General features: G+C 48.9%; 1 protein-coding gene across 1 annotated transcript; it reads right to left on the reverse strand.

Annotated features, from left to right (window-relative positions):
* Positions 1-127: 127 nt before the first annotated feature.
* On the reverse strand, positions 128-23,819 carry nhej1 (nonhomologous end-joining factor 1). Its single transcript, XM_064970271.1, has 8 exons — positions 23,754-23,819; positions 21,636-21,849; positions 21,325-21,540; positions 20,955-21,093; positions 20,809-20,867; positions 1,333-1,531; positions 777-853; positions 128-436 (listed from the first exon to the last, which is right to left on the reverse strand). The coding sequence occupies exons 2-8, from the start codon at positions 21,816-21,818 to the stop codon at positions 356-358; spliced, it is 954 nt and encodes a 317-aa protein (XP_064826343.1). The 5' UTR covers positions 21,819-21,849; positions 23,754-23,819; the 3' UTR covers positions 128-355.
* Between the last annotated feature and the right edge of the window lie 981 nt (positions 23,820-24,800).

Below are 24,800 nucleotides of genomic sequence, written 5' to 3' on the forward strand. Positions count from 1 at the left end.
AACACAGTCATTGATCCACATCTAACTCTTATATTGATAAGACGCCCTAAATTGTCACACTTTATTTATTTAGACAATTAAAAAAATACACATCCATCAAACAATGAAACAGCCAAGGAAAAACATGCATATCTAATTATTTAATGATTTAAAAAATATATATATATTTAAAAAAAAGGACATCTCCGTAGATGAGTACTTGAAAAACATGTCACATGAAGTAAGGTGGTAGTGCTCATAGACGGCATCCCAAATGACACCCCATCCCCTACATAGTGCACTACTTTTGACCGTGTCATTTGGGACGTAGTCGCAGACAGTCTCCATAGTGTTTGGTGCCCTACAGGTTCCGGGGTCATCCAAAAAGCCCCTTAGCTTTCTTCTTCTTGGGTCGGGCAGAGGGCCGATCTGCGGCAGTAGCCATGGGAACTGTAGTCTGTGAGGACGGCAACAGACGTGTTAGAAACAAGGTAAGGATATTATGGTTACATTATAGCCTTCAGTCTGAGGGAGAGGCGTCGAGGCTGGGTTACCGTACAGCCCTTAGGCGGCGTTTACACAGACAGCCCAATTCTGATCTTTTGCCCAATTATTGGCAATACAGCTGATTAGATTGCTCAAAATACCAATTAGTGAAGAAAAAAAAAATCACAATTGGGCTGCCTGTGTAAACGCAGCCTTAGTGACATCTGCTGCTGTAAAAGGGCTTATCAATAAATCGGATTGATTAATTCATTATTATTGGTAAATCAGAATCATTGCGGAGTTGACCAGACCTTTTCTTCATTAGGTGTCTCTGAGTCTGTGGTTCTGGCTCTATCCCCCTGGTCCAGCCCATGGTTCACCTCCTCTCCTGTAGGGAACAAACAAACCACCAATTCACACCTATAGTGGCCATAATCAGACACTAAAACCCATTTTCACACCATTGAGCCGAGCTGAGCTGAGCTGTCCTGGCCAAGGCAGCCTTGGTATGAGCTGCAACGTTGCAACACATTTATTAACGTTGCAACAAAAGTATCAAACCGCTTGAGACTCCAACTTTCCCACGCCAGTCGTCCTGTTAAAAGCAGCACTAGCAGGAGAAGTGAAGTGTTTGGGTGATTGATGTTGTTTAGCTAGATTACAGAAATGTCTGGGACAGAATATAAGTACTTCATCCCTCCCCCTGGTGATCTCTTATAGAATGTGTGTGTGGTGTCTGTGTGAGAGAGAGTGTGTTGGTAGGACATGCGATCCTACAGGTCCTAATCTGAGGCCTTGGGCCACAGAGGTGATGGCAAAATGGGATGGGATTAGAAAGATTATATGACCAATGAGAAGAGGTCAGACCTGGGGGCTGTGTGCCGCTGGCGGCGTGGTTAGGGTCACGGTCCTCTGTGGTGGATTCGTCCTCTTCGGGGGCGTGTCTCTCAGAGATCTTACGTTTGCGGGCGTTGGTGTTGCCGTAGGACGTGACGGCTGAGTAGAGCTCCTGCAGCTCAGAGTCAAACCCCAGACAGCCCTGCCTCACACATACCTGTGGCACAGTCTGAGGGAGAGAGAGAGAGAGAGAGAGAGAGAGAGAGAGAGAATGGGAAAGGGAGAAAACTATGACAAATCCAACTAATGTCAAAACTGTTGCCTATCTTTCCATAAATATACATTTATATTAATATTTTCCTGCACACTATATTTTGAGGGGATTAAATGAAAGAAAAATAAGAGTACAGGAAGCAGAGGGAAGTGACCAGAAATAACCTGGGACCTCAGCAAACACCAAGCTATCAGAGAGGGAGAGAAACAGTATGAGGGAACGAGTGAGAGGTGGAGAGAGAAAACTACACTAAATGATTTAGAGAGAATAAATGAATGCTATGGAAAGACTATGTCCTGCAGTGAGTGTGTCTGTCAGTCAGTCAATCAGCCAGCCTCCTGCCTGGTGGCCTGCTTTCCCCAGTCAGTCACATGGTAGAGGTCTGGAGGAGTGACTGAAGTCTTTCCCTGGTCAGTCACATGGTAGAGGTCTGGAGGAGTGACTGAAGTCTTTCCCCAGTCAGTCACATGGTAGAGGTCTGGAGGAGTGACTGAAGTCTTTCCCCAGTCAGTCACATGGTAGAGGTCTGGAGGAGTGACTGAAGTCTTTCCCCGGTCAGTTACATGGTAGAGGTCTGGAGGAGTGACTGAAGTCTTTCCCCAGTCAGTCACATGGTAGAGGTCTGGAGGAGTGACTGAAGTCTTTCCCCAGTCAGTCACATGGTAGAGGTCTGGAGGAGTGACTGAAGTATTTCCCCAGTCAGTTACATGGTAGAGGTCTGGAGGAGTGACTGAAGTCTTTCCCCAGTCAGTCACATGGTAGAGGAGTGACTGAAGTCTTTCCCCAGTCAGTCACATGGTAGAGGAGTGACTGAAGTCTTTCCCCAGTCAGTCACATGGTAGAGGTCTGGAGGAGTGACTGAAGTCTTTCCCCAGTCAGTCACATGGTAGAGGTCTGGAGGAGTGACTGAAGTCTTTCCCCAGAGGTCTGGAGGAGTCAGTTTCCCCAGTCATCACATGGTAGAGGTCTGGAGGAGTGACTGAAGTCTTTCCCCAGTCAGTCACATGGTAGAGGTCTGGAGGAGTGACTGAAGTCTTTCCCCAGTCAGTCACATGGTAGAGGTCTGGAGGAGTGACTGAAGTCTTTCCCCAGTCAGTCACATGGTAGAGGAGTGACTGAAGTCTTTCCCCAGTCAGTCACATGGTAGAGGAGTGACTGAAGTCTGTCAGTCACAGGAGAGGTCTGGAGGAGTGACTGAAGTCTTTCCCCAGTCAGTCACATGGTAGAGGTCTGGAGGAGTGACTGAAGTCTTTCCCCAGTCAGTTACATGGTAGAGGTCTGGAGGAGTGACTGAAGTCTTTCCCCAGTCAGTCACATGGTAGAGGTCTGGAGGAGTGACTGAAGTCTTTCCCCAGTCAGTTACATGGTAGAGGTCTGGAGGAGTGACTGAAGTCAGTCACATGGTAGAGGTCTGGAGGAGTGACTGAAGTATTTTCCCAGTCAGTTACATGGTAGAGGTCTGGAGGAGTGACTGAAGGCTTTCCCCAGTCAGTCACATGGTAGAGGTCTGGAGGAGTGACTGAAGTATTTTCCCAGTCAGTTACATGGTAGAGGTCTGGAGGAGTGACTGAAGGCTGAAGGCCTGATAAGGGTCTAATGAAAGCAGTTTTTCTAGCAGCTCTGGCACAAGGTAGAGACTAGCAAACAGGAACAACACTACAGGAGACAGGAACAACACTACAGGAACAACACTACAGGAGACAGGAACAACACTACAGGAGACAGGAACAACACTACAGGAGAGACAGGAACAGGAACAACAACACTACAGGAGACAGGAAAGGCTGAAGGCCTGATAAGGGTCAACACTACAGGAACAACACTACAGGAGACAGGAACAACACTACAGGAGACAGGAACAACACTACAGGAGACAGGAACAGGAACAACACTACAGGAGACAGGAACAACACTACAGGAACAACACTACAGGAGACAGGAACAACACTACAGGAGACAGGAACAACACTACAGGAGACAGGAACAACACTACAGGAGACAGGAACAACACTACAGGAGACAGGAACAACACTACAGGAGACAGGAACAACACTACAGGAGACCGGAACAACACTACAGGAGACCGGAAACAGGAACAACACTACAAGAGACCGGAAACAGGAACAACACTACAAGAGACCGGAAACAGGAACAACACTACAGGAGACCGGAAACAGGAACAACACTACAGGAGACAGGAAACAGGAACAACACTACAGGAAACAGGAACAACACTACAGAAGACAGGAAACAGGAACAACACTACAGGAGACAGGAAACTTCGGTAGGTCTATATAAGCTGCTGCAACACCGTACTGCACTGTTGTGTGTGTGTGTGTGTGTGTACACACACACACACACACACATGTTGACGCCACAACCAACTACAAGTCAAGACAGATAACATACTAAACTCATACAGCACATACACACTATTCATTCTACTCTTTCACTCGCTTTTTTCAGTCAAACGGAGAGGACAAACTCTGAATTAGCTGTTCAAATATTGACGGGGAGAAATTGGTGGTCTCGCACTGCTGTCAGTGAGAGGGGCTCCTAAACATACTTGGTCAGGTTTAGAGGTCTGCATTGATTTATTTTAGTTTTTTGTTTGTTTAAATATCGTAAAAATAAATGTATGCTCTGGTCAGGCTTTAGTTCCCCTTTGGGCACAGAGCAACCAATGTGTGGAGGAGCAGCGGCTCCATAGAAAAGGAGCAGAGCCACCCTTCTCTTCTCCGCTCTCCATCATCTCATTTTCTGTTCCGCACCTTCGTTTTCACGGTCATCTTTCTTTCCACGCAATGTTGTTATCATTCAACCTCCGGTTTTCATCCATTTTATCATTCATGCTATCATTTGGCCCTGGTCTTTTCTCCCACACTTCTATCAATGTTCTCCCTTTGCTGTGTTCCACACAAACCACTGCATTTCAGTCTAAATAAGTGTTTATTGCATTCAATTTCTGTGACTACAGTGCCTTGTGAAATGTGGGAACTTGCTGTTTTCCCATTTTGTCCCAACCTTCTCCTGTAGGACACATCGGAAAACATTTGGCATGCACACCTCTTCTGGAAAACATTTGGCATGCACACCTCTTCTGGAAAACTCGTGGCATGCACACCTCTTCTGGAAAACTCGTGGCATGCACACCTCTTCTGGAAAACATTTGGCATGCACACCTCTTCTGGAAAACTCGTGGCATGCACACCTCTTCTGGAAAACATTTGGCATGCACACCTGTTCTGGAAAACACTTGGCATGCACACCTCTTCTGGAAAACATTTGGCATGCACACCTCTTCTGGAAAACTCGTGGCATGCACACCTCTTCTGGAAAACATTTGGCATGCACACCTCTTCTGGAAAACACGTGGCATGCACACCTCTTCTGGAAAACATTTGGCATGCACACCTCATCTGGAAAACAGTTGGCATGCACACCTCTTCTGGAAAACATGTGGCATGCACACCTGTTCTGGAAAACATTTGGCATGCACACCTGTTCTGGAAAACATTTGGCATGCACACCTCTTCTGGAAAACATTTGGCATGCACACCTGTTCTGGAAAACATTTGGCATGCACACCTGTTCTGGAAAACATTTGGCATGCACACTTGTTCTGGAAAACATTTGGCATGCACACCTCTTCTGGAAAACATTTGGCATGCACACCTCTTCTGGAAAACATTTGGCATGCACACCTCTTCTGGAAAACACTTGGCATGCACACCTGTTCTGGAAAACATTTGGCATGCACACCTCTTCTGGAAAACACTTGGCATGCACACCTCTTCTGGAAAACACTTGGCATGCACACCTCTTCTGGAAAACATTTGGCATGCACACCTCTTCTGGAAAACATTTGGCATGCACACCTGTTCTGGCAAATTTGCTCCTTTTCTGTCAAGTTGTTTGAGGATCCTTGATGGACAGTAACAGTAAAACAAGGTGAAACTGCTTCGTCCGCTTGTGATGTTACAACAACAAACAAGTTACTGCAAAGAACAAAGACTTTAAACATTTTTTTTAATCAGACATCATTGTTCACAATATGCACACCAATATCTTTACCATGCTGCGCGACGTCGCCTTGGCAACAAAACCAATAATGGTGGTGGGGGCGGCCAGCGGTGCCATTTCCCCTTACAATGGATTACATCCAAGTCAGCGCTGTAACTAGGCCACTTGGGATCGTCCCTTTAAACCGGCAAGTGTAAAGCATTCTCAAAAGTATGTCCAATGTATTGGGCCTGCGTCTCGGAGTAGGAGGGTTGTTTTAGGATCAGATTAGCCTTTTAAAGCATAATGAATAAGGGCATGAACCTAGATCATCCCTCCTGGACGATAAACTCTTAAACCCATAACAAGGGAAAGAATGGCATAAAGAGTTAACAAAACAAAGGTCAGTTTAAATAGACTACCGTGGTTCAACCACCTCTCTACCTCACAGTTAATAATATTCATCTGGAACTTTCCTGTGGCCTCCACCAGACTGAGTGGCCTGCCGCTGTCATAACAGACCAAAGTCCTGCAGTACGGAGACAGGGGAGGAGCTACTGCTTTGGTGAGCTCACCTGTGTTAGGGATTTGATTGAGGTTAGGGTCAGTTTACCCTCATCGGACTGTCAATGGGATGCACGCCAGTCAAGTTCCTTTAGTTGCACCCTCACAAATCTGAACCCTGCCCTCTGTAGGGTTGTTAAGACTGCTGGCCATCCATAATCCATTCTGGCACCTTAGCCAATCACTGCCGCGCGGCCTGACCAAAGAAAAACAGGGAAGGATGAGTAGAAGGAGGGTGAGGGATGTTGACATTTCCCTCTATTACTAGTGGGTAAACAGCTCTGAGTTTAGCCGGTGTTGTTTTCTGAGATAGACCAGTCTCTAGGCCGGTGTTATTTTCTGAGATAGACCAGTCTCTAGGCCGGTGTTGAGTAGTGGGGATTGGTGCTGAACGACCTTCATGGAACCCTGGTACAGACTGCTGAGGCCTCACCTGATCTATAGTAAAAACACTGATGCTGGATCCTAAACTGGCCCCTACCTCTAACCCCTACACCCTAGTCAGGAACCACTGACCCCTACACCCTAGTCAGGAACCACTGACCCCTACACCCTAGTCAGGAACCACTGACCCCTACACCCTAGTCAGGAACCACTGACCCCTACACCCTAGTCAATAACCACTAACCCCTAACCCAGACACCCTAGTCAGTAACCACTGACCCCTACACCCTAGTCAGGAACCACTGACCCCTACACCCTAGTCAGGAACCACTGACCCCTACACCCTAGTCAGGAACCACTGACCCCTAGTCAGGAACCACTGACCCCTAACAGGAACAACACTACTAACTCCCTCTCTACTGTCAACTACTCTCACCCTCTTTCTCCCTCTCTTCCCAGTCAACTACTCTCACCCTCTTTCTCCCTCTCACCCTCTTTCTCCCTCTCTTCCCTGTCAACTACTCTCACCCTCTTTCTCCCTCTCTTCCAGTCAACCACTCTCACCCTCTTTCCCTCCCTCTCTTCCCTGTCAACTACTCTCACCCTCTTTCTCCCTCTCTTCCCTGTCAACTACTCTCACCCTCTTTCTCCCTCTCTTCCCAGTCAACTACTCTCACCCTCTTTCTCCCTCTCTTCCCAGTCAACTACTCTCACCCTCTTTCTCCCTCTCAACCTTCCCAGTCAACTACTCTCACCCTCTTTCTCCCTCTCTTCCCAGTCAACTACTCTCACCCTTTCTCCCTCTCTCTTCCCCTCTCTTCCCAGTCAACTACTCTCACCCTCTTTCTCCCTCTCTTCCCAGTCAACTACTCTCACCCTCTTTCTCCCTCTCTTCCCAGTCAGCTACTATCACCCTCTTTCTCCCTCTCAACCTCTTCTCCCTCTCTACCCAGTCAACTACTCTCACCCTCTTTCTCCCCTCTTCCCAGTCAACTACTCTCACCCTCTTTCTCCCTCTCTTCCCTCTTTCTCCCTCTCAACCTCTTTCCTCTATCCAGTCAACTCTCTTCCCCCCTCACCCTCAACTACTCCCTCTCACCCTCTTTCTCCCTCTCTTTCCTACTCAACTCCCTCTCACCCTCTTTCTCCCTCTTCCCAGTCAACTACTCTCACCCTCTTTCTCCCTGTCAACTCTCTCTCCCTCTTCCTGTCAACTACTCTCACCCTCTTTCTCCCTCTCTTCCAGTCAACTACTCTCACCCTCTTTCTCCCTCTCTACCCAGTCAACTACTCTCACCCTCTTTCTCCCCCTTCCCCTCTTTCTCCCTCTCAACCTCTTTCTCCCTCTCAACCTCTTTCTCCCTCTATTCCCAGTCAACTACTCTCACCCTCTTTCTCCCTCTCTACCCAGTCAACTACTCTCACCCTCTTTCTCCCTCTCAACCTCTTTCTCCCTCTATTCCAGTCAACTACTCTCAACCTCTTTTCTCCCTCTAGTCAACTACTCCCTCTCAACCTTTTCTCCCTCTCAACCCAGTCAACTACTCACCCTCTCAACTACTCTCACCCTCTTTCTCCCTCTCACCCTCTTCTCCCCTGTCAACTACTCTCACCCTCTTTCTCCCTCTTCACAGTCAACTACTCTCACCCTCTTTCTCCCCCTTCCCCTCTTTCTCCCTCTCAACCTCTTTCTCCCTCTCAACCTCTTTCTCCCTCTATCCAGTCAACTACTCTCACCCTCTTTCTCCCCCTCACCCTCTTTCTCCCCCTCAACCTCTTTCTCCCTCTCAACCTCTTTCTCCCTCTCAACCTCTTTCTCCCTCTATTCCCAGTCAACTACTCAACCTCTTTCTCCCTCTATTCCCAGTCAACTACTCTCACCCTCTTTCTCCCTCTACCCAGTCAACTACTCTCACCCTCTCTCCCACTCACCCTCTTTCTCCCTCTTCCCAGTCAACTACTCTCACCCTCTTTCTCCCTCTCACCCTCTTTCCCCCTCTCCCTAGTCAACTACTCTCACCCTCTTTCCCCCTCTTCCTAGTCAACTACACTCACCTTCTTTCTCCCCCTCACCCTCTTTCTCCCTCTCACCCTCTTTCTCCCTCTCTTCCCAGTCAACTACTCTCACCCTCTTTCTCCCTCTCAACCTCTTTCTCCCTCTCTTCCCAGTCAACTACTCTCACCCTCTTTCTCCCTCTCACCCTCTTTCTCCCTCTTCCCAGTCAACTACTCTCACCCTCTTTCTCCCTCTCAACCTCTTTCCCCTCTTCCCAGTCAACTACTCTCACCCTCTTTCTCCCTCTCAACCTCGTTCTCTCTCTCTTCCCAGTCAACTACTCTCACCCTCTTTCTCCCTCTCAACCTCTTTCTCCCTCTCAACCTCTTTCTCCCCAGTCAACTACTCTCACCCTCTTTCTCCATCTCACCCTCTTTCTCCCTCTCTTCCCAGTCAACTACTCACCCTCTCCTCCCCAGTCAACTACTCTCACCCCCTTTCTCCCTCTCACCCTCTTTCTCCCTCTCTGCCCAGTCAACTACTCACCCTCTTTCTCCCTCTCACCCTCTTCTCCCCAGTCAACTACTACTCTCCCTCCAACCTCTCTTTCTCAACTACTCTCAGTCAACCTCTTTCTCCCTCTCACCCTCTTTCTCCCTCTGTCAACTACTCTCACCCTCTTTCTCCCTCTTCCCAGTCAACTACTCTCACCCTCTTTCTCCCTCTCTTCCCAGTCAACTACTCTCACCCTCTTTCTCCCTCTCACCCTCTTCTCCCCAGTCAACTACTCTCACCCTCTTTCTCCCTCTCTTCCCAGTCAACTACTCTCACCCTCTTTCTCCCTCTCTGCCCAGTCAACTACTCGCACCCTCTTTCTTTCTCTCAGGCCAGGAGAGGAGCCAGGAGACTGAGGAGAGGCTTCCCCACATCACTCCCTCTCTCTGGGACAACTGACAGGAGGAGAGGGGGTCAGACCTCTGGAGGGGATTTAGGATTTTATAAGGATCCCCATTAGCCGACGCCAATGATGACAGCTAGTCTTCCTGGGGTCTGACATAACGAAAAAGACATTACAGACAAAAATACTCTATATACATACACACACACATAAAAACTGAGCAATCGGGAGATTAGGGCCTTGGTCAGGGAGGGGACCAATAACCCGATGATCACTCTGACAGAGCTCCAGAGTTCCTCTGTGGAGATGGGAGAACCTTCCAAAAGGACAAGCACCCCTGCAACAGAGAGGTGCGGGGGGCTGCCTTAATCGACATCCACGACTTCGGCGCCCGGGGAACAGTGGGTTAATTGCCTTGCTCAGGGGCAGAACGACAGATTTTTACCTTGTCAGCTCTAGGATTCCATCCAGGAACCTTTATGATTACTGGTCCAATGCTCTAACCACATCCCTAAAAACAGACACATGGTGAGGTACAAACACACAAACCCCAGGTCTTGTCCCTAAAAACAGACATGGTGAGGTACAAACACCCCAAAACCCCAGGCCTTGTCCCTAAAAACAGACACATGGTGAGGTACAGAGGTACAAACACCCCAAAGCCCCAGGCCTTGTCCCTAAAAACAGACATGGTGAGGTACAGAGGTACAAACACACACAAACCCCAGGCCTTGTCCCTATAAACAGACATGGTGAGGTAGAAACACACATAAACCCCAGGCCTTGTCCCTATAAACAGACATGGTGAGGTAGAAACACACATAAACCCCAGGCCTTGTCCCTATAAACAGACATGGTGAGGTAGAAGGGTTAAATGTAGAAAGCCATCACCGACAGCTGTCCAAGATTCTACATGGTGAATCAGGAAAGACAACCTCTGATCACAGGCAACAATGAAGAACACATCGAACTGAATATCCAAGGTCCCTCCCCTCAGAGCCTCTCCAATGGTTTAGAGGAGGAGGCAAGGGTAGAGGATGCAAGGGATCGAGGAAAGATTAATTGAGAAAGATCCTTCCTCTTGTCTCCTTTTCTCCTTCTTCCATCCCTCCACTTGCACACAGTTTCCACAGGGCTCTCCCCTGCCTCGGGGCCTGTAATTAGGGCCATTGTGGCCTGGCCGGCTCCCTCTCACTGCCCCTTCAGCTGGCGGGCCTGGTTCTAGACGGCCCAGTGTGGCGTCCCACAAGACATCGGGATGGGCTGCCGGCCCAGCGCTACACAGATCCCAGCAACCCTCAGACACGTGATGTAAACACTGGCTGCAGTCCAAACTCAAAGTAGACGGCCCTCGGCCCCTAACCCCTCAGTCCTTGAATGACGTTTTACATCGTCACATCCCAGTGAACCTTAAAATGTCCCTTGCCCAAGCGATCGAGAGTGATGTTCGGAGAGGCAACGTCCTAGGTGGAAATCTTCAAGTTGATTTAAAAAACAACCAACCTAAAGCTATTAATATACTGTACCTAGCAAGCTAACGTAGATCACTAGCACTCCTGTCAGGTAGCTAGTTCCCCATAGCTGGCAAGCTAGTTTTATAGTATGGTCATGTATTCCAATAAATTTCAGAATTCCCCAAAATGTGTTTATGTAGCTAGCTACGTTTTATGGGCTCCTCACTACGAGACTAAGACAATTTGTCAACGCTAAAAATCAATGTCATCCACAGTATATATATTTTTCACCAAGCTAGCGTCGTAAGTTTGTCTGACACGGCGAAAATGTGTTGATTAAATTTGACACTTCGCGGCCACCAGAATTTGACACATGGCTACAGTTTGCATTGAATTGTGGGTCATATCAACCCCAAAAGTGATGAAAGTTCTTCACTCACTCTCTCCAGCTAAATGGAGGGCAGAGGGGGCAACGTTAGTGAACTGGACCTCCATTTGAGATGGCAATCAAACTGCATCCGGTTCTGACGGGGGTTCCCCCGAGGGAAAGTGGCTAGCGCGAGGGCTGAGGGGGTACAAATAACATGTTTGGACTGCAGCCACTCTCTCTGTCCTTTCTCTATTAGGGAAGAGGGGAGGGAAGAGAAGAAAGAAGGATATTATAAAGATCTTCTCTCATCTCTCTTTCCCTTTCTGTTGATCTCTCCTTGTCTGGTCCTGGCCTACCAGTTGGCCTCCAGTCCAGGATGGTTATTAGGGACTTTACATGCTTATCAGTTAGGAATGATTATGGAGGCCCAGCCCAGAGCCTGGGGTTCCATTACCACCAGAGGCCTGTGCAGAGGCCTCCCCTGGGGACACAAGCCCCCCCACCCCCCTAGTGAGGGAGGGGTGGGCATGAAGTTCCATGAAGAGTACGTCCAGCACTTAAACCAGTCTCCGCTTTATCACCTGCTGTCAATAAAACATCAGCGAACCAGCAGGATCCACTGACAGACAGCAGCCAGTCACTTCAAGTGTGTTTGTTTCAGTCATTACATCACCCAATCAAATGACAGAGATGGACACCTTCGCACCCAACCTGATACCAAAGAAAGTCAGCACTCAGCTGTGGGACACTGGTCCAGCTGTAAGCGCCTGGGAGCAGTGGGGTCTCCCGAGCACAAGGGGGTGCTATTCAACCCACAGGGTCGCCAGGTATCACCTGAGTTATTAACCACCGGGTTGCCAGGTATCACCTGAGTTATTAACCACAGGGTTGCCAGGTATCACCTGAGTTATTAACCACCGGGTTGCCAGGTATCACCTGAGTTATTAACCACCGGGTTGCCAGGTATCACCTGAGTTATTAACCACCGGGTTGCCAGGTATCACCTGAGTTATTAACCACCGGGTTGCCAGATAGAAATTTCACCTCCACTTTTTCCCAAGGGGTTCGTGCATTGGTCAAAAGGAATATGAGTCACTGATACCCTCTAATAGTTCTAGACAGTACTGGAGCAGTGAACGCCAGCTATTGCATCATCCCAGGCAAGGGTTCAAGATATCCCTCTCGTGGTGTGAGGGCTGTGCTTTGGCAAAGTGGGTGGGGTTATATCCTTCCTGTTTGGCCCTGTCCGGGGGTGTCCTCGGATGGGGCCACAGTGTCTCCTGACCCCTCCTGTCTCAGCCTCCAGTATTTATGCTGCAGTAGTTTGTGTCGGGGGGCTGGGGTCAGTTTGTTATATCTGGAGTACTTCTCCTGTCCAATTCGGTGTCCTGTGTAAATCTAAGTGTGCGTTCTCTAATTCTCTCCTTCTCTCTCTTGGAGGACCTGAGCCCTAGGACCATGCCCCAGGACTACCTGACATGATGACCCCTTGCTGTCCCCAGTCCACCTGGCCGTGCTGCTGCTCCAGTTTCAACTGTTCTGCCTCATTATTATTCGACCATGCTGATCATTTATGAACATTTGAACATCTTGGCCATGTTCTGTTATAATCTCCACCTGGCACAGCCAGAAGAGGACTGGCCACCCCACTTATGCTTCCTCTCTAATTTCTTCCTCTTTGGCCTTTCTCGGGAGGACCTGAGCCCTAGGACCATGCCCCAGGACTACCTGACATGATGACCCCTTGCTGTCCCCAGTCCACCTGGCCGTGCTGCTGCTCCAGTTTCAACTGTTCTGCCTTATTATTATTCGACCATGCTGGTCATTTATGAACATTTGAACATCTTGGCCACTGTTATAATCAAACTCCAACGGCACAGCCAGAAGAAAGACTTACCTCACTTAGGGTAAATCCACCCATCAGGGCTAAGTTTGTCACAGTATTTTATACCTACATAACAAACTGAAGCATACAAATATACCTCTAAAAACTACAAAAAACCCTTCCCTCAAAACAAACCCTTTCTCCAACTGACTTTTTGGTAGAACAGGGCAACTGGAGCTTCCAACTGCATTGCTTGCTGTTTGAACAAGGCAACAGGAGCTGGTCCAACTTGTCTGGTAGAACAGGGCAACAGGAGATATCCAACTGATGTCTGGTAGAACAAGGCAACAAAGCTGGTCCAACTGACTTCTGATTTGATTCAACAACTGGAGCTCACCAACTGACTGTCTGGTAGAACAGGGCAAACACACTGGTCCACTGACTGTCTGGTAGAACAGGGCAAGAGGAGCTGGTCCAACTGATTGTCTGGTAGAACAGGGCATCAGGAGCTGGTCCAACTGACTTTGTAGAACACAGGATTTGGTCCAACTGACTGTCTGGTAGAACAAACTGAAGCTGGTACAAATGACTGTCTGGTAAAAACAACAGGAGCTGGTCCAACTGACTGTCTGGTCAAAACAAGGCCCTAAAGGAGCTGGTCCAACTGACTGTCTGGTAGAACAGGGCAACAGGAGCTGGTCCAACTGACTGTCTGGTAGAACAAGGCAACAGGAGCTGGTCCAACTGACTGTCTGGTAGAACAGGGCAACAGGAGCTGGTCCAACTGACTGTCTGGTAGAACAGGGCAACAGGAGCTGGTCCAACTGACTGTCTGGTAGAACAAGGCAACAGGAGCTGGTCCAACTGACTGTCTGGTAGAACAGGGCAACAGGAGCTGGTCCAACTGACTGTCTGGTAGAACAGGGCAACAGGAGCTGGTCCAACTGACTGTCTGGTAGAACAGGGCAACAGGAGCTGGTCCAACTGACTGTCTGGTAGAACAGGGCAACAGGAGCTGGTCCAACTGACTGTATTGCTGTTAGTTTATAGGGAGCCCTACCTACAGTCACACAGAGCAGGAATTCCTCAGCCATGTGTGATAAGGTCCACTCCTGTTTAGAAAGACCGCTGTCAATGATTTACCATACAGGAGAGAGAGAGAGAACAGGGGTCTGGTAGAACAAGGAGCTGGTCCAACTGAGGGTAGAACAGGGCAACAGAGAGAACTGGAGCTGGTCCAACTGACTGAGTCTGGTAGAACAGGGCAACAGGAGAACTGACTGAGAGGAACAGGCAACAGGAGCTGGTCCAACTGACTGGGGTAGAACAGGGCAGAGAGAAGAGGGGAGAACAGGGCAACAGGAGGGTCCAACTGACTGAGAGAGAGGGTAGAACAGGGCAACAGGAGGGTCCAACTGACTGTCTGGTAGAGGGCAACAGGGGTCCAACTGACTGTCTGGTAGAACAGGGCAGGAGGGAACTGACTGTCTGGTAGAACAGGGCAACAGGAGCTGGTCCAACTGACTGGGTAGAACAGGGCAACAGGAGGGTCCAACTGACTGTAGAGTTAGGGGAGCCCTACCTACAGTCACAGAGCAGAAATTCCTCAGGGGTGATAAGGGTTTAAAAGACCGCATGATTTACCATACAGGAGAGAGAGAGAGAGAGAGAGAGGGGGAGAAGAGGGGGAGAGGGAAGAGGGGAGAGGAGAGAGAGGAGGGAGAAGAAGGGGGAGAGAGAGAGGGGGGAGGGAGAGAGAGAGGGGAGAGGGAGAGAGAGAGGGGGGGGAGAGGAGAGAGAAGAGGGGAGAGAGATAGAGGGGGAGAAGAGAAGGGGAGAGATGAGGGGGGGGTAGATAGAGGAGGAAAAGGGGTGGGGGGCAGAGAGAGAGAGAGAGAGAGAGGGGGAGAAGAGGGAAGAGGGAGAGAGAGAGAGGGGGGAGAGAGATAGGGGCATGGAGGAGAGGAGGAAAGGGGGGGGGGGGGAGAGAGCAAGGGGGAGGAGGGGGGGGAGGATAAGAGGGAGAGAGAGCGTGGGGGGAGGGAGAGAGAGAGCGTGGGGGGAGGGAGAGAGAGAGCGTGGGGGGAGGGAGAGAGAGCGAGAGGGAGAGGGGGGGAGAAGAGGAGAGAGGTGAATGAGAGAAAGACATGGAGAGGAATGCAAGAGAGGATGACCAGAGCATAGAACCATGGCATCAGCTCAGCCACTGATCTCAAAACAGCCTCTATCTATCTAGCAGTGCTTGGACTGATCTAGACAGGAGCTGTATGACAGTTCACACAGGTGGCTGGTCTAGCGGTAATGCTGCAGCCTCCAACACACAGGTCTACACTGTCTGCATAGGTTTAAATAGGGCCTGCTGCCCTTTGACACAAACTCTCTCTCTGTTCAATGAAGACAGAAGATACATGACATCTACATAAAGGGAGATGACAGGAGCAGCAGAGCCAGATCTGAAGTCCAGAGGTGATGACAGCCTCTGGCGGATGGAGCCCCTGAATAACCAAGGGGGAGACGCTAACCTCAAACCCGCAGTAGCTCCCCACATCCCCTGCTTCCAGACTTCTCCCCGACCCCCAACCCATAGACCCCCAGGGAGAACCAAATCCACAGCACTACAGATAGACTAACATGTTAACTCACAGTGTTAGGGGGCTACTGTAAACGCTCCACTCCCCCTCCCCTGATCTGACCCGCCTGTTCCTATCCAGCATGGGGGAGTAGGGGGAGGGGTGTGGGGTATGGAGCGTGAGGTAGACCACAGGGAACATGTCCCTCCCCTCTTTCACTCAGTCACAATGTTTTTCTCCACTCAGCACCAAAACCCCAAGGCATGCATCACTGCTGCGGACTGGTCACACACAAAAAGGAACACTCAACGACACACCCTCCCCTCTGAAACCAAAACCATGCGTCATTACCCGGCCCAGTGTGGACAAACAGACACGCCCCTTGCCAGGCCAGATCCACAAGCGGTGACAAATTAGCCCCAAAACGGGTCAAAAACAGGTGAAAACGACAAAAGCCCAGATGGAGATTAGTGTGATCTAAAAAAAGGACAGAAGAGTTTTTCACCACAACACTGTCACTCTGGGCCCCTCCACCTTCACACCAGAAATGGGCATCTAGATTCCAGATGAACCCAGGACACTGTGTGTGTGTGTGTGACAGTGGACGGGTAGTCTAATTCCAACCTCCATGTCAATGTTGACCTGTGGTGGGTGGGGTGTTACTGTGGGGTGATGAGGGGGCTCCAATGGAAAGCTAGGAAGGTACCTGGGTTGACTTTCTCTTCCCCTCCTTTCATCTGCACATCTCTCTCATCCTCCTTTCCAGGAGGTCTAGTCTACAGTGGAAGAGGACGGCAACAGGAATCCCCAGTGGTGGGATGAGAGGAGGGGTGGAGTGAAGGAAGGTACAAACCACACCTGGGTTCAAATAGTATTAGAACTACTTTGAGCGGTTCCCTGAGCCTGCCCGAATGGGTAGCGTTTGCACTTTTGGGACCATTCCATTGGTAGGCAAGCTCAATCAAGCAGAGTGCAAGTAATTTGAACGACTTCAAATGCTACTTGAACCCAGGTCTGTCGACAAACAGAGAAGTCCTTCCTCTCTCCCCCCTTTCATTTGCAGGAAAATCATTCTCCAAAAATAACCCCTGCTCACCACTTTGAAGGCCAGATATGTCATTCTAAATGTGTTTGCCCACAGATAAAGGCATCTTTCAGTAGCCATTGAGTAAGAGTCACCATCAAAAGGCAGGTGCCGTGTTGACTGCGGTGAGCAGAGGTGAAGGGGGCATTATCTGGGCCTGGGTTCCCAGTATAGTCTTACGAGCCCAAGGCTGGAGGCTAAAACAGATCCCAGTATTGAGCTGAAGGCTGGAGGCTAAAACAGATCCCAGTATTGAGCTGAAGGCTGGAGGCTAAAACAGATCCCAGTATTGAGCTGAAGGCTGGAGGCTAAAACAGATCCCAGTAAGGCTAAAACAGATCCCAGTATTGAGCTGAAGGCTGGAGGCTAAAACAGATCCCAGTATTGAGCTGAAGGCTGGAGGCTAAAACAGATCCCAGTATAGTCTTACGAGCCGAAGGCTGGAGGCTAAAACAGATCCCAGTATAGTCTTACGAGCCGAAGGCTGGAGGCTAAAACAGATCCCAGTATTGCCCTACGAGCTGAAGGCTGGAGGCTAAAACAGATCCCAGTATTGCCCTACGAGCTGAAGGCTGGAGGCTAAAACAGATCCTAGTATTGCCCAACGAGCTGAAGGCAAAAACAGATCCTAGTATTGCCCTACGAGCTCCCAGTATTGCCCTACGAGCTGAAGGCTGGAGGCTAAAACAGATCCCAGTATTGCCCAACAAGCTGAAGGCTATAGGCTAAAACAGATCCCAGTATTGCCCTACGAGCTGAAGGCTATAGGCTAAAACAGATCCCAGTATTGCCCAACGAGCTGAAGGCTGGAGGCTAAAACAAATCCCAGTATTGCCCAACGAGCTGAAGGCTATAGGCTAAAACAGATCCCAGTATTGCCCTACGAGCTGAAGGCTGGAGGCTAAAACAGATCCTAGTATTGCCCAACGAGCTGAAGGCTAAAACAGATCCTAGTATTGCCCAACGAGCTGAAGGCAGAAACAGATCCTAGTATTGCCCAACGAGCTGAAGGCTAAAACAGATCCTAGTATTGCCCTACGAGCTGAAGGCTAAAACAGATCCTTGTATTGCCCAACGAACTGAAGGCTAAAACAGATCCTAGTATTGCCCAACGAGCTGAAGGCTGGAGGCTAAAACAGATCCTAGTATTGCCCAACGAGCTGAAGGCTGGAGGCTAAAATAGATCCTAGTATTGCCCAACGAGCTGAAGGCTGGAGGCTAAAACAGATCCTAGTATTGCCCAACGAGCTGAAGGCTGGAGGCTAAAACAGATCCTAGTATTGCCCAACGAGCTGAAGGCTGGAGGCTAAAACAGAGCCGACTTAAGAGGGAAGATGAACAGCAAGACACCAGGAGAGACAGACGGACACAAAGGTACACAGAGAGTCTTCCCAGAGGGGGAAATGCAAACGGAGACACCACCTCCTATAGATAAATACTACACACACATGCCACAGCTCCTCGCCTAGCGCCACCTCCTCCACCCATCTGTCTACTGGTTAGGCCATGAGCCCAAAGGAATGGCTGGCCACGGACGCCACCTCCCTCTCCAGTGTGTGTGTTGCCTTGACACTTCGCAGTGAAATTTTTCCAGGCACTTATTTTCAGTTTGGACTTTGGTCCGTGGCGGTCTGTCGGTGCTCAGTGGAATTTGCCATGGCCGGGAGAAGAAGGGTGTGAGGTGTGTGTACTTTGATCTGAGAGGACGAAAGGCCACGTTCCCCTGCATGCATTGCCATTCTCTTTATGGGCCATGTCCAGATGAGCATTTCCCCAAACCTCCAGGGAGGCTTACTACAGTAAGGTCCGAGCCCAAGGCAGAGGGCCTCATCGGGGTCAGGAAGGAGGACGAGTACCCACTACCCTCCGTACGGGACAGGAGGGAGGGAGAGTGGACCCTGCCTGCCTCCTGTTTCACACTGCAGAGTTCAGACAAAAATCCATCTCTACATTCCCCAGGACACTTCGAAATGCCAAAACACACACACAGGTCAGGGACGGGGGTCAATGGAGCAGCAGACTGAGAAATTCCACATCCTACCACACAGTCAAACTGAAACACACTAACTAAAACACAGGCTCATCAAACTACCAGGGCACCAAACAAACACACACATCAACTGCATGGATCCCTCTACTACTGTTAACACAATAGCAATTCAGACAATTTATTTTGAGCATAAATAGGAAGTATTCAAGCTATATTCTTACAATAAAACACTTTTGAACAAACAAATGATCTAAATGTGTGTTTGCATAATCAGCTATATATCTTATAAACTTTTTTGCTCCTCTTTATCAAGGGGGCCAATCATTTGGGACCTGACTGCACACACACTCTCCGGCGTATTTATTTAGACAGCTACAACTTTCTACTCTCTTCCAGCATGTTTCCTATGAGGCGACAGGACACAAAGTCAACTTTTATCCGGAGGTATTTCCATGGACCTGTAACCGTTTAGATTAGAAATGAAAGCACTTTGTGTATCTCGTCCCTCCATTTGAAGGTGTCAGATGTATTTGTAAAACAATGCACCTATAGTGTATTAAAGTATTCAAACATTTAGTATTTGGTCACATATTCCTAGCACACAATGACCACATCGTTCTTGTGACTTTACAAACTTGTTCGATGCCTTTGCAGTTGGTTGGGAATAGGAACTGAATGTTGAATAATGTATTGTGTCATTTTGGAGTCACATTGATTGGAAATAAGAATAGAATGTTTCTCACACTTCAACAGTAATGTTGATGCTACCATGATTGCGCATAATCGTGAATAATGACAGAACGTTAGAGGCAAAATTATACCCTCCAAAAACATGCTATCCTCTTCAAATGACCAATAACAAGGGAGGGTAGCATTTTGGGGGGGTAAGAGCAAGGAGACTACGCACAAGAGGAGCGTAAATCTATATAATCTGGATGACGGAGTGCAAGACGATCGTCTAAGAAAGTAGATTTTCCTGAGCGGACCCATCATAAGTGCAGAGAGCTGTGACGGTCATGGAGTTTGGGATGACGGTTATTGGTCTTCATAACGACCGCGGTCAGCGTTATACTCGTTTGAATAGCAAAATGTTTTAATTATTTTTTTTATTTTAAAAGATGCACATTTTCTTCTCTCCTCCACTCCTGCATGTGCTGCAGGAAGTGGGGCGTTGCCTAGGCAACCAAAGCCTTGTTTGCTACAGCAAAGAGCAACAAAGTCTCCTTACGCTGTAAAGAGTCCATGTAACCGTAGAAACAGACTCAATGAATGCCCATCCGTCCCGTCTTCAGTCAGCTGTTCCTTCCATAATGTTTTTATAGGTTATGACAGTTATTTTATTTTCATGACGGTCTTCATCCATAATCGTCAGTCACATGATGATCCGGTAACTATGCCGCCCTCGTGCCAAGGTGATGACCGAGGGGGGCAGCAGGAAGAGGTTTATCAGCCCCTTCTCCCCTGAAGAGGCCATCGAGGCCAATATGGAGATACAAGAGCGCATCGTGTCCTCCAAGCCTCTTTACCTGGCTTTAACCCAACGGGAAGTGGACTTGGCCATGATCCAGCCAAACCCAGCACCTCCCACCAACCACCTCATGGCTATAATGCCCCTAGAACAGAACAAACTACATTCAGCAGTTGGCTGAGCAAGAACCCAGTCCTCACTGGACGACCCAGGATGCCATGCAGCTGAGCACAATGGGTGCCTTGTGCAAACAAAGCATTTCCTTTAAAGCCTGAACACCCCATTGTCTTTCAGGTCTCGATAAAGGTTCAATTAGAACTTCATTATAAAAATAACGGTCATTTACAAAAGTGTGGACACCTTACTCTGTCAGTGATCACTGGATAAAACAAGGACAGACAACCATCCAATAAGTAGAAGAACAAGGTTATTAATGACGTCTAGTTATGGAAGGCCACGCCCAGAGAGAGAGAGACAAAATATTGCAGCAGAAACCTGGTTTATTGTGGCTTACTTACTAAGCTGAGTATTCAAAGGCGGCTCTTGCCAGGCTTTCTCTTTCCCAGTAATATATTCCTCCTAACTATGCATGTTCAGTATGCCTGAGATTGCGACTATGAAACTTACCTGTGTCAGGAAGTTCTCTCTGTAGCTTTGTTCCTCAAACAACTCTGTCTGCAATCGCTCTGCAAAACACACACACCAACGAGAGGAACAGGTGTGTATGTTGTGTTAAATGAGTGTATTTTTGTTTCTCTGCACGTAGAGCCTACCTCTGCTCAGCACTGCCCCATTGTCCCTGTAGTCTTGGAGCTCAGTGTCTTTCCTGGCCAGCAGAGCTCCCAGTTGGCCCACCTGTCTCTGCAGTAACCTGCTCATCAACAACAGGGGGCGCACAAGCTGACTGCACACCTGATAGAACACACCAATACACATTACACAACCATTAGTCATGGAGCGCGCGCACACACACACACACACACACACACACACACACACACACACACACACACACACAGACACAGACACAGACACACACACACACACACAAACTGGGGCTTGCATATAAACACACAAACACACACAAACGTTCAGTGAAAGTTGAGTATAGAGTTGGTGTTCAGTTGAGTCTATAGATCGTACCAAAGCCACAGGGGCTGGGGTGCAGTGGAATTCCCAGTAGAAAGGCACCCCAGCCAGCTCACTCTTCAACCTCAGGTTGATGTCCCCGCCGTGGTGGTTGAGGGAGAACTGAAGCGCACCCTCGTCCTCCACCCGTCCAGACAGACAGGGGCGAGCCACCTCACACATGTGAGAGAAGAAGGCGTGGACAGGAGCCCGCAATCGCCTGTTCAGCTCCTGTTATGACAGAGAGGACATTTTTTCAAAAGCTGTTGAACTGTACTTTAATTTGTGTGTGTGTGTGTGCACATATATGTGTGTGTCCTCCTTGCCTGAGCTCTGTCCTGGATGGCCCTGGTGTCCATCTCCTCCTCCCACACAGAGTGCAGGTCCGTGAGCAGGATGCGGTACGCTGTGTCCCCAAACCAGGTCTTTGCCAGGAGCTGAGACCCACTGATACACACTGGTACCCAGGGACAGTCCAGCAGAACCCCATCAACTGCATCTCTCTCCATGGCAGACTATCACCAGGCCAGCACCAACCACCTAGAGAGATGATGTAACATTACTCCCATCCCTCTCCATGGCAGACTATCACCAGGCCAGTACCAACCATCCTCTCCATGAGACTATCACCATGATGATGATGTAACATTACTCCCATCCCTCTCCATGGCAGACTATCACCAGGCCAGTACCAACCACCTAGATAGATGATGTAACATTACTCCCATCCCTCTCCATGGCAGACTATCACCAGGCCAGCACCAACCACCTAGATAGATGATGTAACATTACTCCCATCCCTCTCCATGGCAGACTATCACCAGGCCAGCACCAACCACCTAGATAGATGATGTAACATTACTCATCTCTCTCCATGGCAGACTATCACCAGGCCAGCACCAACCACCTAGAGAGATGATGTAACATTACTCCCATCTCTCTCCATGGCAGACTATCACCAGGCCAGCACCAACCACCTAGAGAGATGATGTAACATTACTCCCATCTCTCTCCATGGCAGACTATCACCAGGCCAGCACCAACCACCTAGAGAGATGATGTAACATTACTCCCATCTCTCTCCATGGCAGACTATCACCAGGCCAGCACCAACCACCTAGAGAGATGATGTAACATTACTCCCATCTCTCTCCATGGCAGACTATCACCAGGCCAGCACCAACCACCTAGATAGATGATGTAACATTACTCCCATCTCTCTCCATGGCAGACTATCACCAGGCCAACCACCTAGAGAGATGATGTAACATTACTCCCATCTCTCTCCATGGCACCAGGCCAACCACCTAGATAGATGATGTAACATTACCCCCATCTCTCTCCATGACTATCACCAGGCCAACCACCTAGATAGATGATGTAACATTACTCCCATCTCTCTCCATCACCAGGATATCACCAGGCCAGCACCACCTAGATAGAGAGATGATGTAACATTACTCCCATCTCTCTCCATGGCAGACTATCACCAGGCCAGCACCAACCACCTAGAGAGATGATGTAACATTACTCCCATCTCTCTCCATGGCAGACTATCACCAGGCCAGCACCAACCACCTAGAGAGATGATGTAACATTACTCCCATCTCTCTCCATGGCAGACTATCACCAGGCCAACCACCTAGATAGATAATGTAACATTACTCCCATCTCTCTCCATGGCAGACTATCACCAGGCCAGCACCAACCACCTAGAGAGATGATGAGACATTACTCCCATCAACGAGGTTGTCATATTTCCCCTGTCTTGTGAATGAACTACAACCATGAAAGGCTGTGGTTATCTAGGATCATGCACATTGCTGTCTTATAGTAAAGGCATCATCTGCTTGTCATCACTTGACAGAAGCACAAGTCATATAATGGCAACGTCTCTGTTCGCTTACTCTGACACTGGTTGGATGGAGTCAGTGAGTCGCTAAATCAGCCACGTTAAAGTACGAGACTCAGTCTGGACACAGATCTGTTAAAACGTGTTAGACGCTGCTGTCCTAACCGCATAATCACACACCATCTATATGAGCCGACCACTAGCAGCAACTTGAGGTGGTTGGGGATATGTAAGGAGGTTGTTTTCGGGAATACTTGGTATTTCTAGCAAATGCCATTATTTTACAGCGCATATTTCAGAGGTTAGTGAGCAAACTAATGTAATGCAAATGGTAAATAGAAAACGTAGCCAAATCGCTTTATGCAACGTTTATGTTAGCTTGCTTTAGCATGTGACAATATTTAGGAAGTAATTTTTTTTTCAACAAGCCAAGCCAGTATCAAAGTAACGTTATGCATGCAGTACGCGACAAAAAGTATTTAGCATAATTTTCATTAATTGTGCTTATTCAATTTACGTAAATTATATGAAATTATTCAGGTTGGGAACAGTTTATTAGAAAAAATACATTCCCGAGAATGAATGCACATACCAAAGTTTGGGAACGGTCCTGCGGTCAAAATATTCCTCTGCTTTCACTGAAACAAAACCCCTCATTAAATTAGTTCCGCTTTAGAGGCCCTGTCCTATTTTATCAATAAAAAAACATAATTCATCTTAACTAAATTCTTTGATAAAATAAACATTTGAATTAATACTTAGATAACCGAATCAAATAATTTCCCAAGTAACAGGCAATGAACTTGACAAAATAGGCTGCCAAAAAATATATATTTTTGCTACATCTTCCCATAATAATCTCTGTGGTCTCTGTTGCGCCTGTGATATGGAGAATGCGGTGTCTCCAAGACCCTGGGTCTCTCCTTGCCTGGCTTGCCGCCTCTGGTGCTTCTGGTAGGGGAGGAGCTGGAGGTGAGGGGGTCGGAGGTGGAGATGGGGGTAAGGGGGGAGAAGACCAGTCCGCTGCGGAGTGGTGACATGTCGATCTCTGAGAGGAGGGACCACTGTCCAGAGTCGGAGCCAGCTCCGGTGGGGAGGTTGTCACTGCTGAGCCAGGAGTTGAGTGTGGTGAGTGGTTCTGTGCTGGAGCTGGCTCCTCCTGGTCTCTGGGTGTGCCTGTCAGTGTTGCTGCCACCTCTGGTTTGGCCTACACGTAGATTTGGAGGGTTGGACTCACACAGCATGCCACCGAGGAAGGGAGAACTATCTAGGGTCCAGGTTTCTAGGTCTGGAGAAGGTGTGTCAGTGGCCCGTGAGCCGAGGTGCGGCAGGGGGGAGCGCGTCAGAGGGCTTTGGCTCAGAGGGTCGGATGACGGCGGGATGGACAGGGGGGAGATTAACTGAGAGCAGAGAGTCAGGCTGGTTCTCTGGGCAGCAGGCAGACCTCCAGATCTCCAGTCCAGGCCTCCCCACCCCCTCCTATGGGTGTCGGCACAGTGGCAATGTTCTCGGTCCAGGCCCCCAGCAGCCGTGGTGGGGCCAGGTCGATCAGTGTAGGGGACCTGAGGGCAGTGCTGCTACATGGGGCATCTTCTTCCCTCCTCTGCCCTCCGGAACCAAGAGAGCCAAGCCCAGCAAA

The sequence above is a fragment of the Oncorhynchus masou genome, chromosome 7 (assembly GCF_036934945.1).
Source record: "Oncorhynchus masou masou isolate Uvic2021 chromosome 7, UVic_Omas_1.1, whole genome shotgun sequence".
Classification (NCBI taxonomy): Eukaryota; Metazoa; Chordata; class Actinopteri; order Salmoniformes; family Salmonidae; genus Oncorhynchus; species Oncorhynchus masou.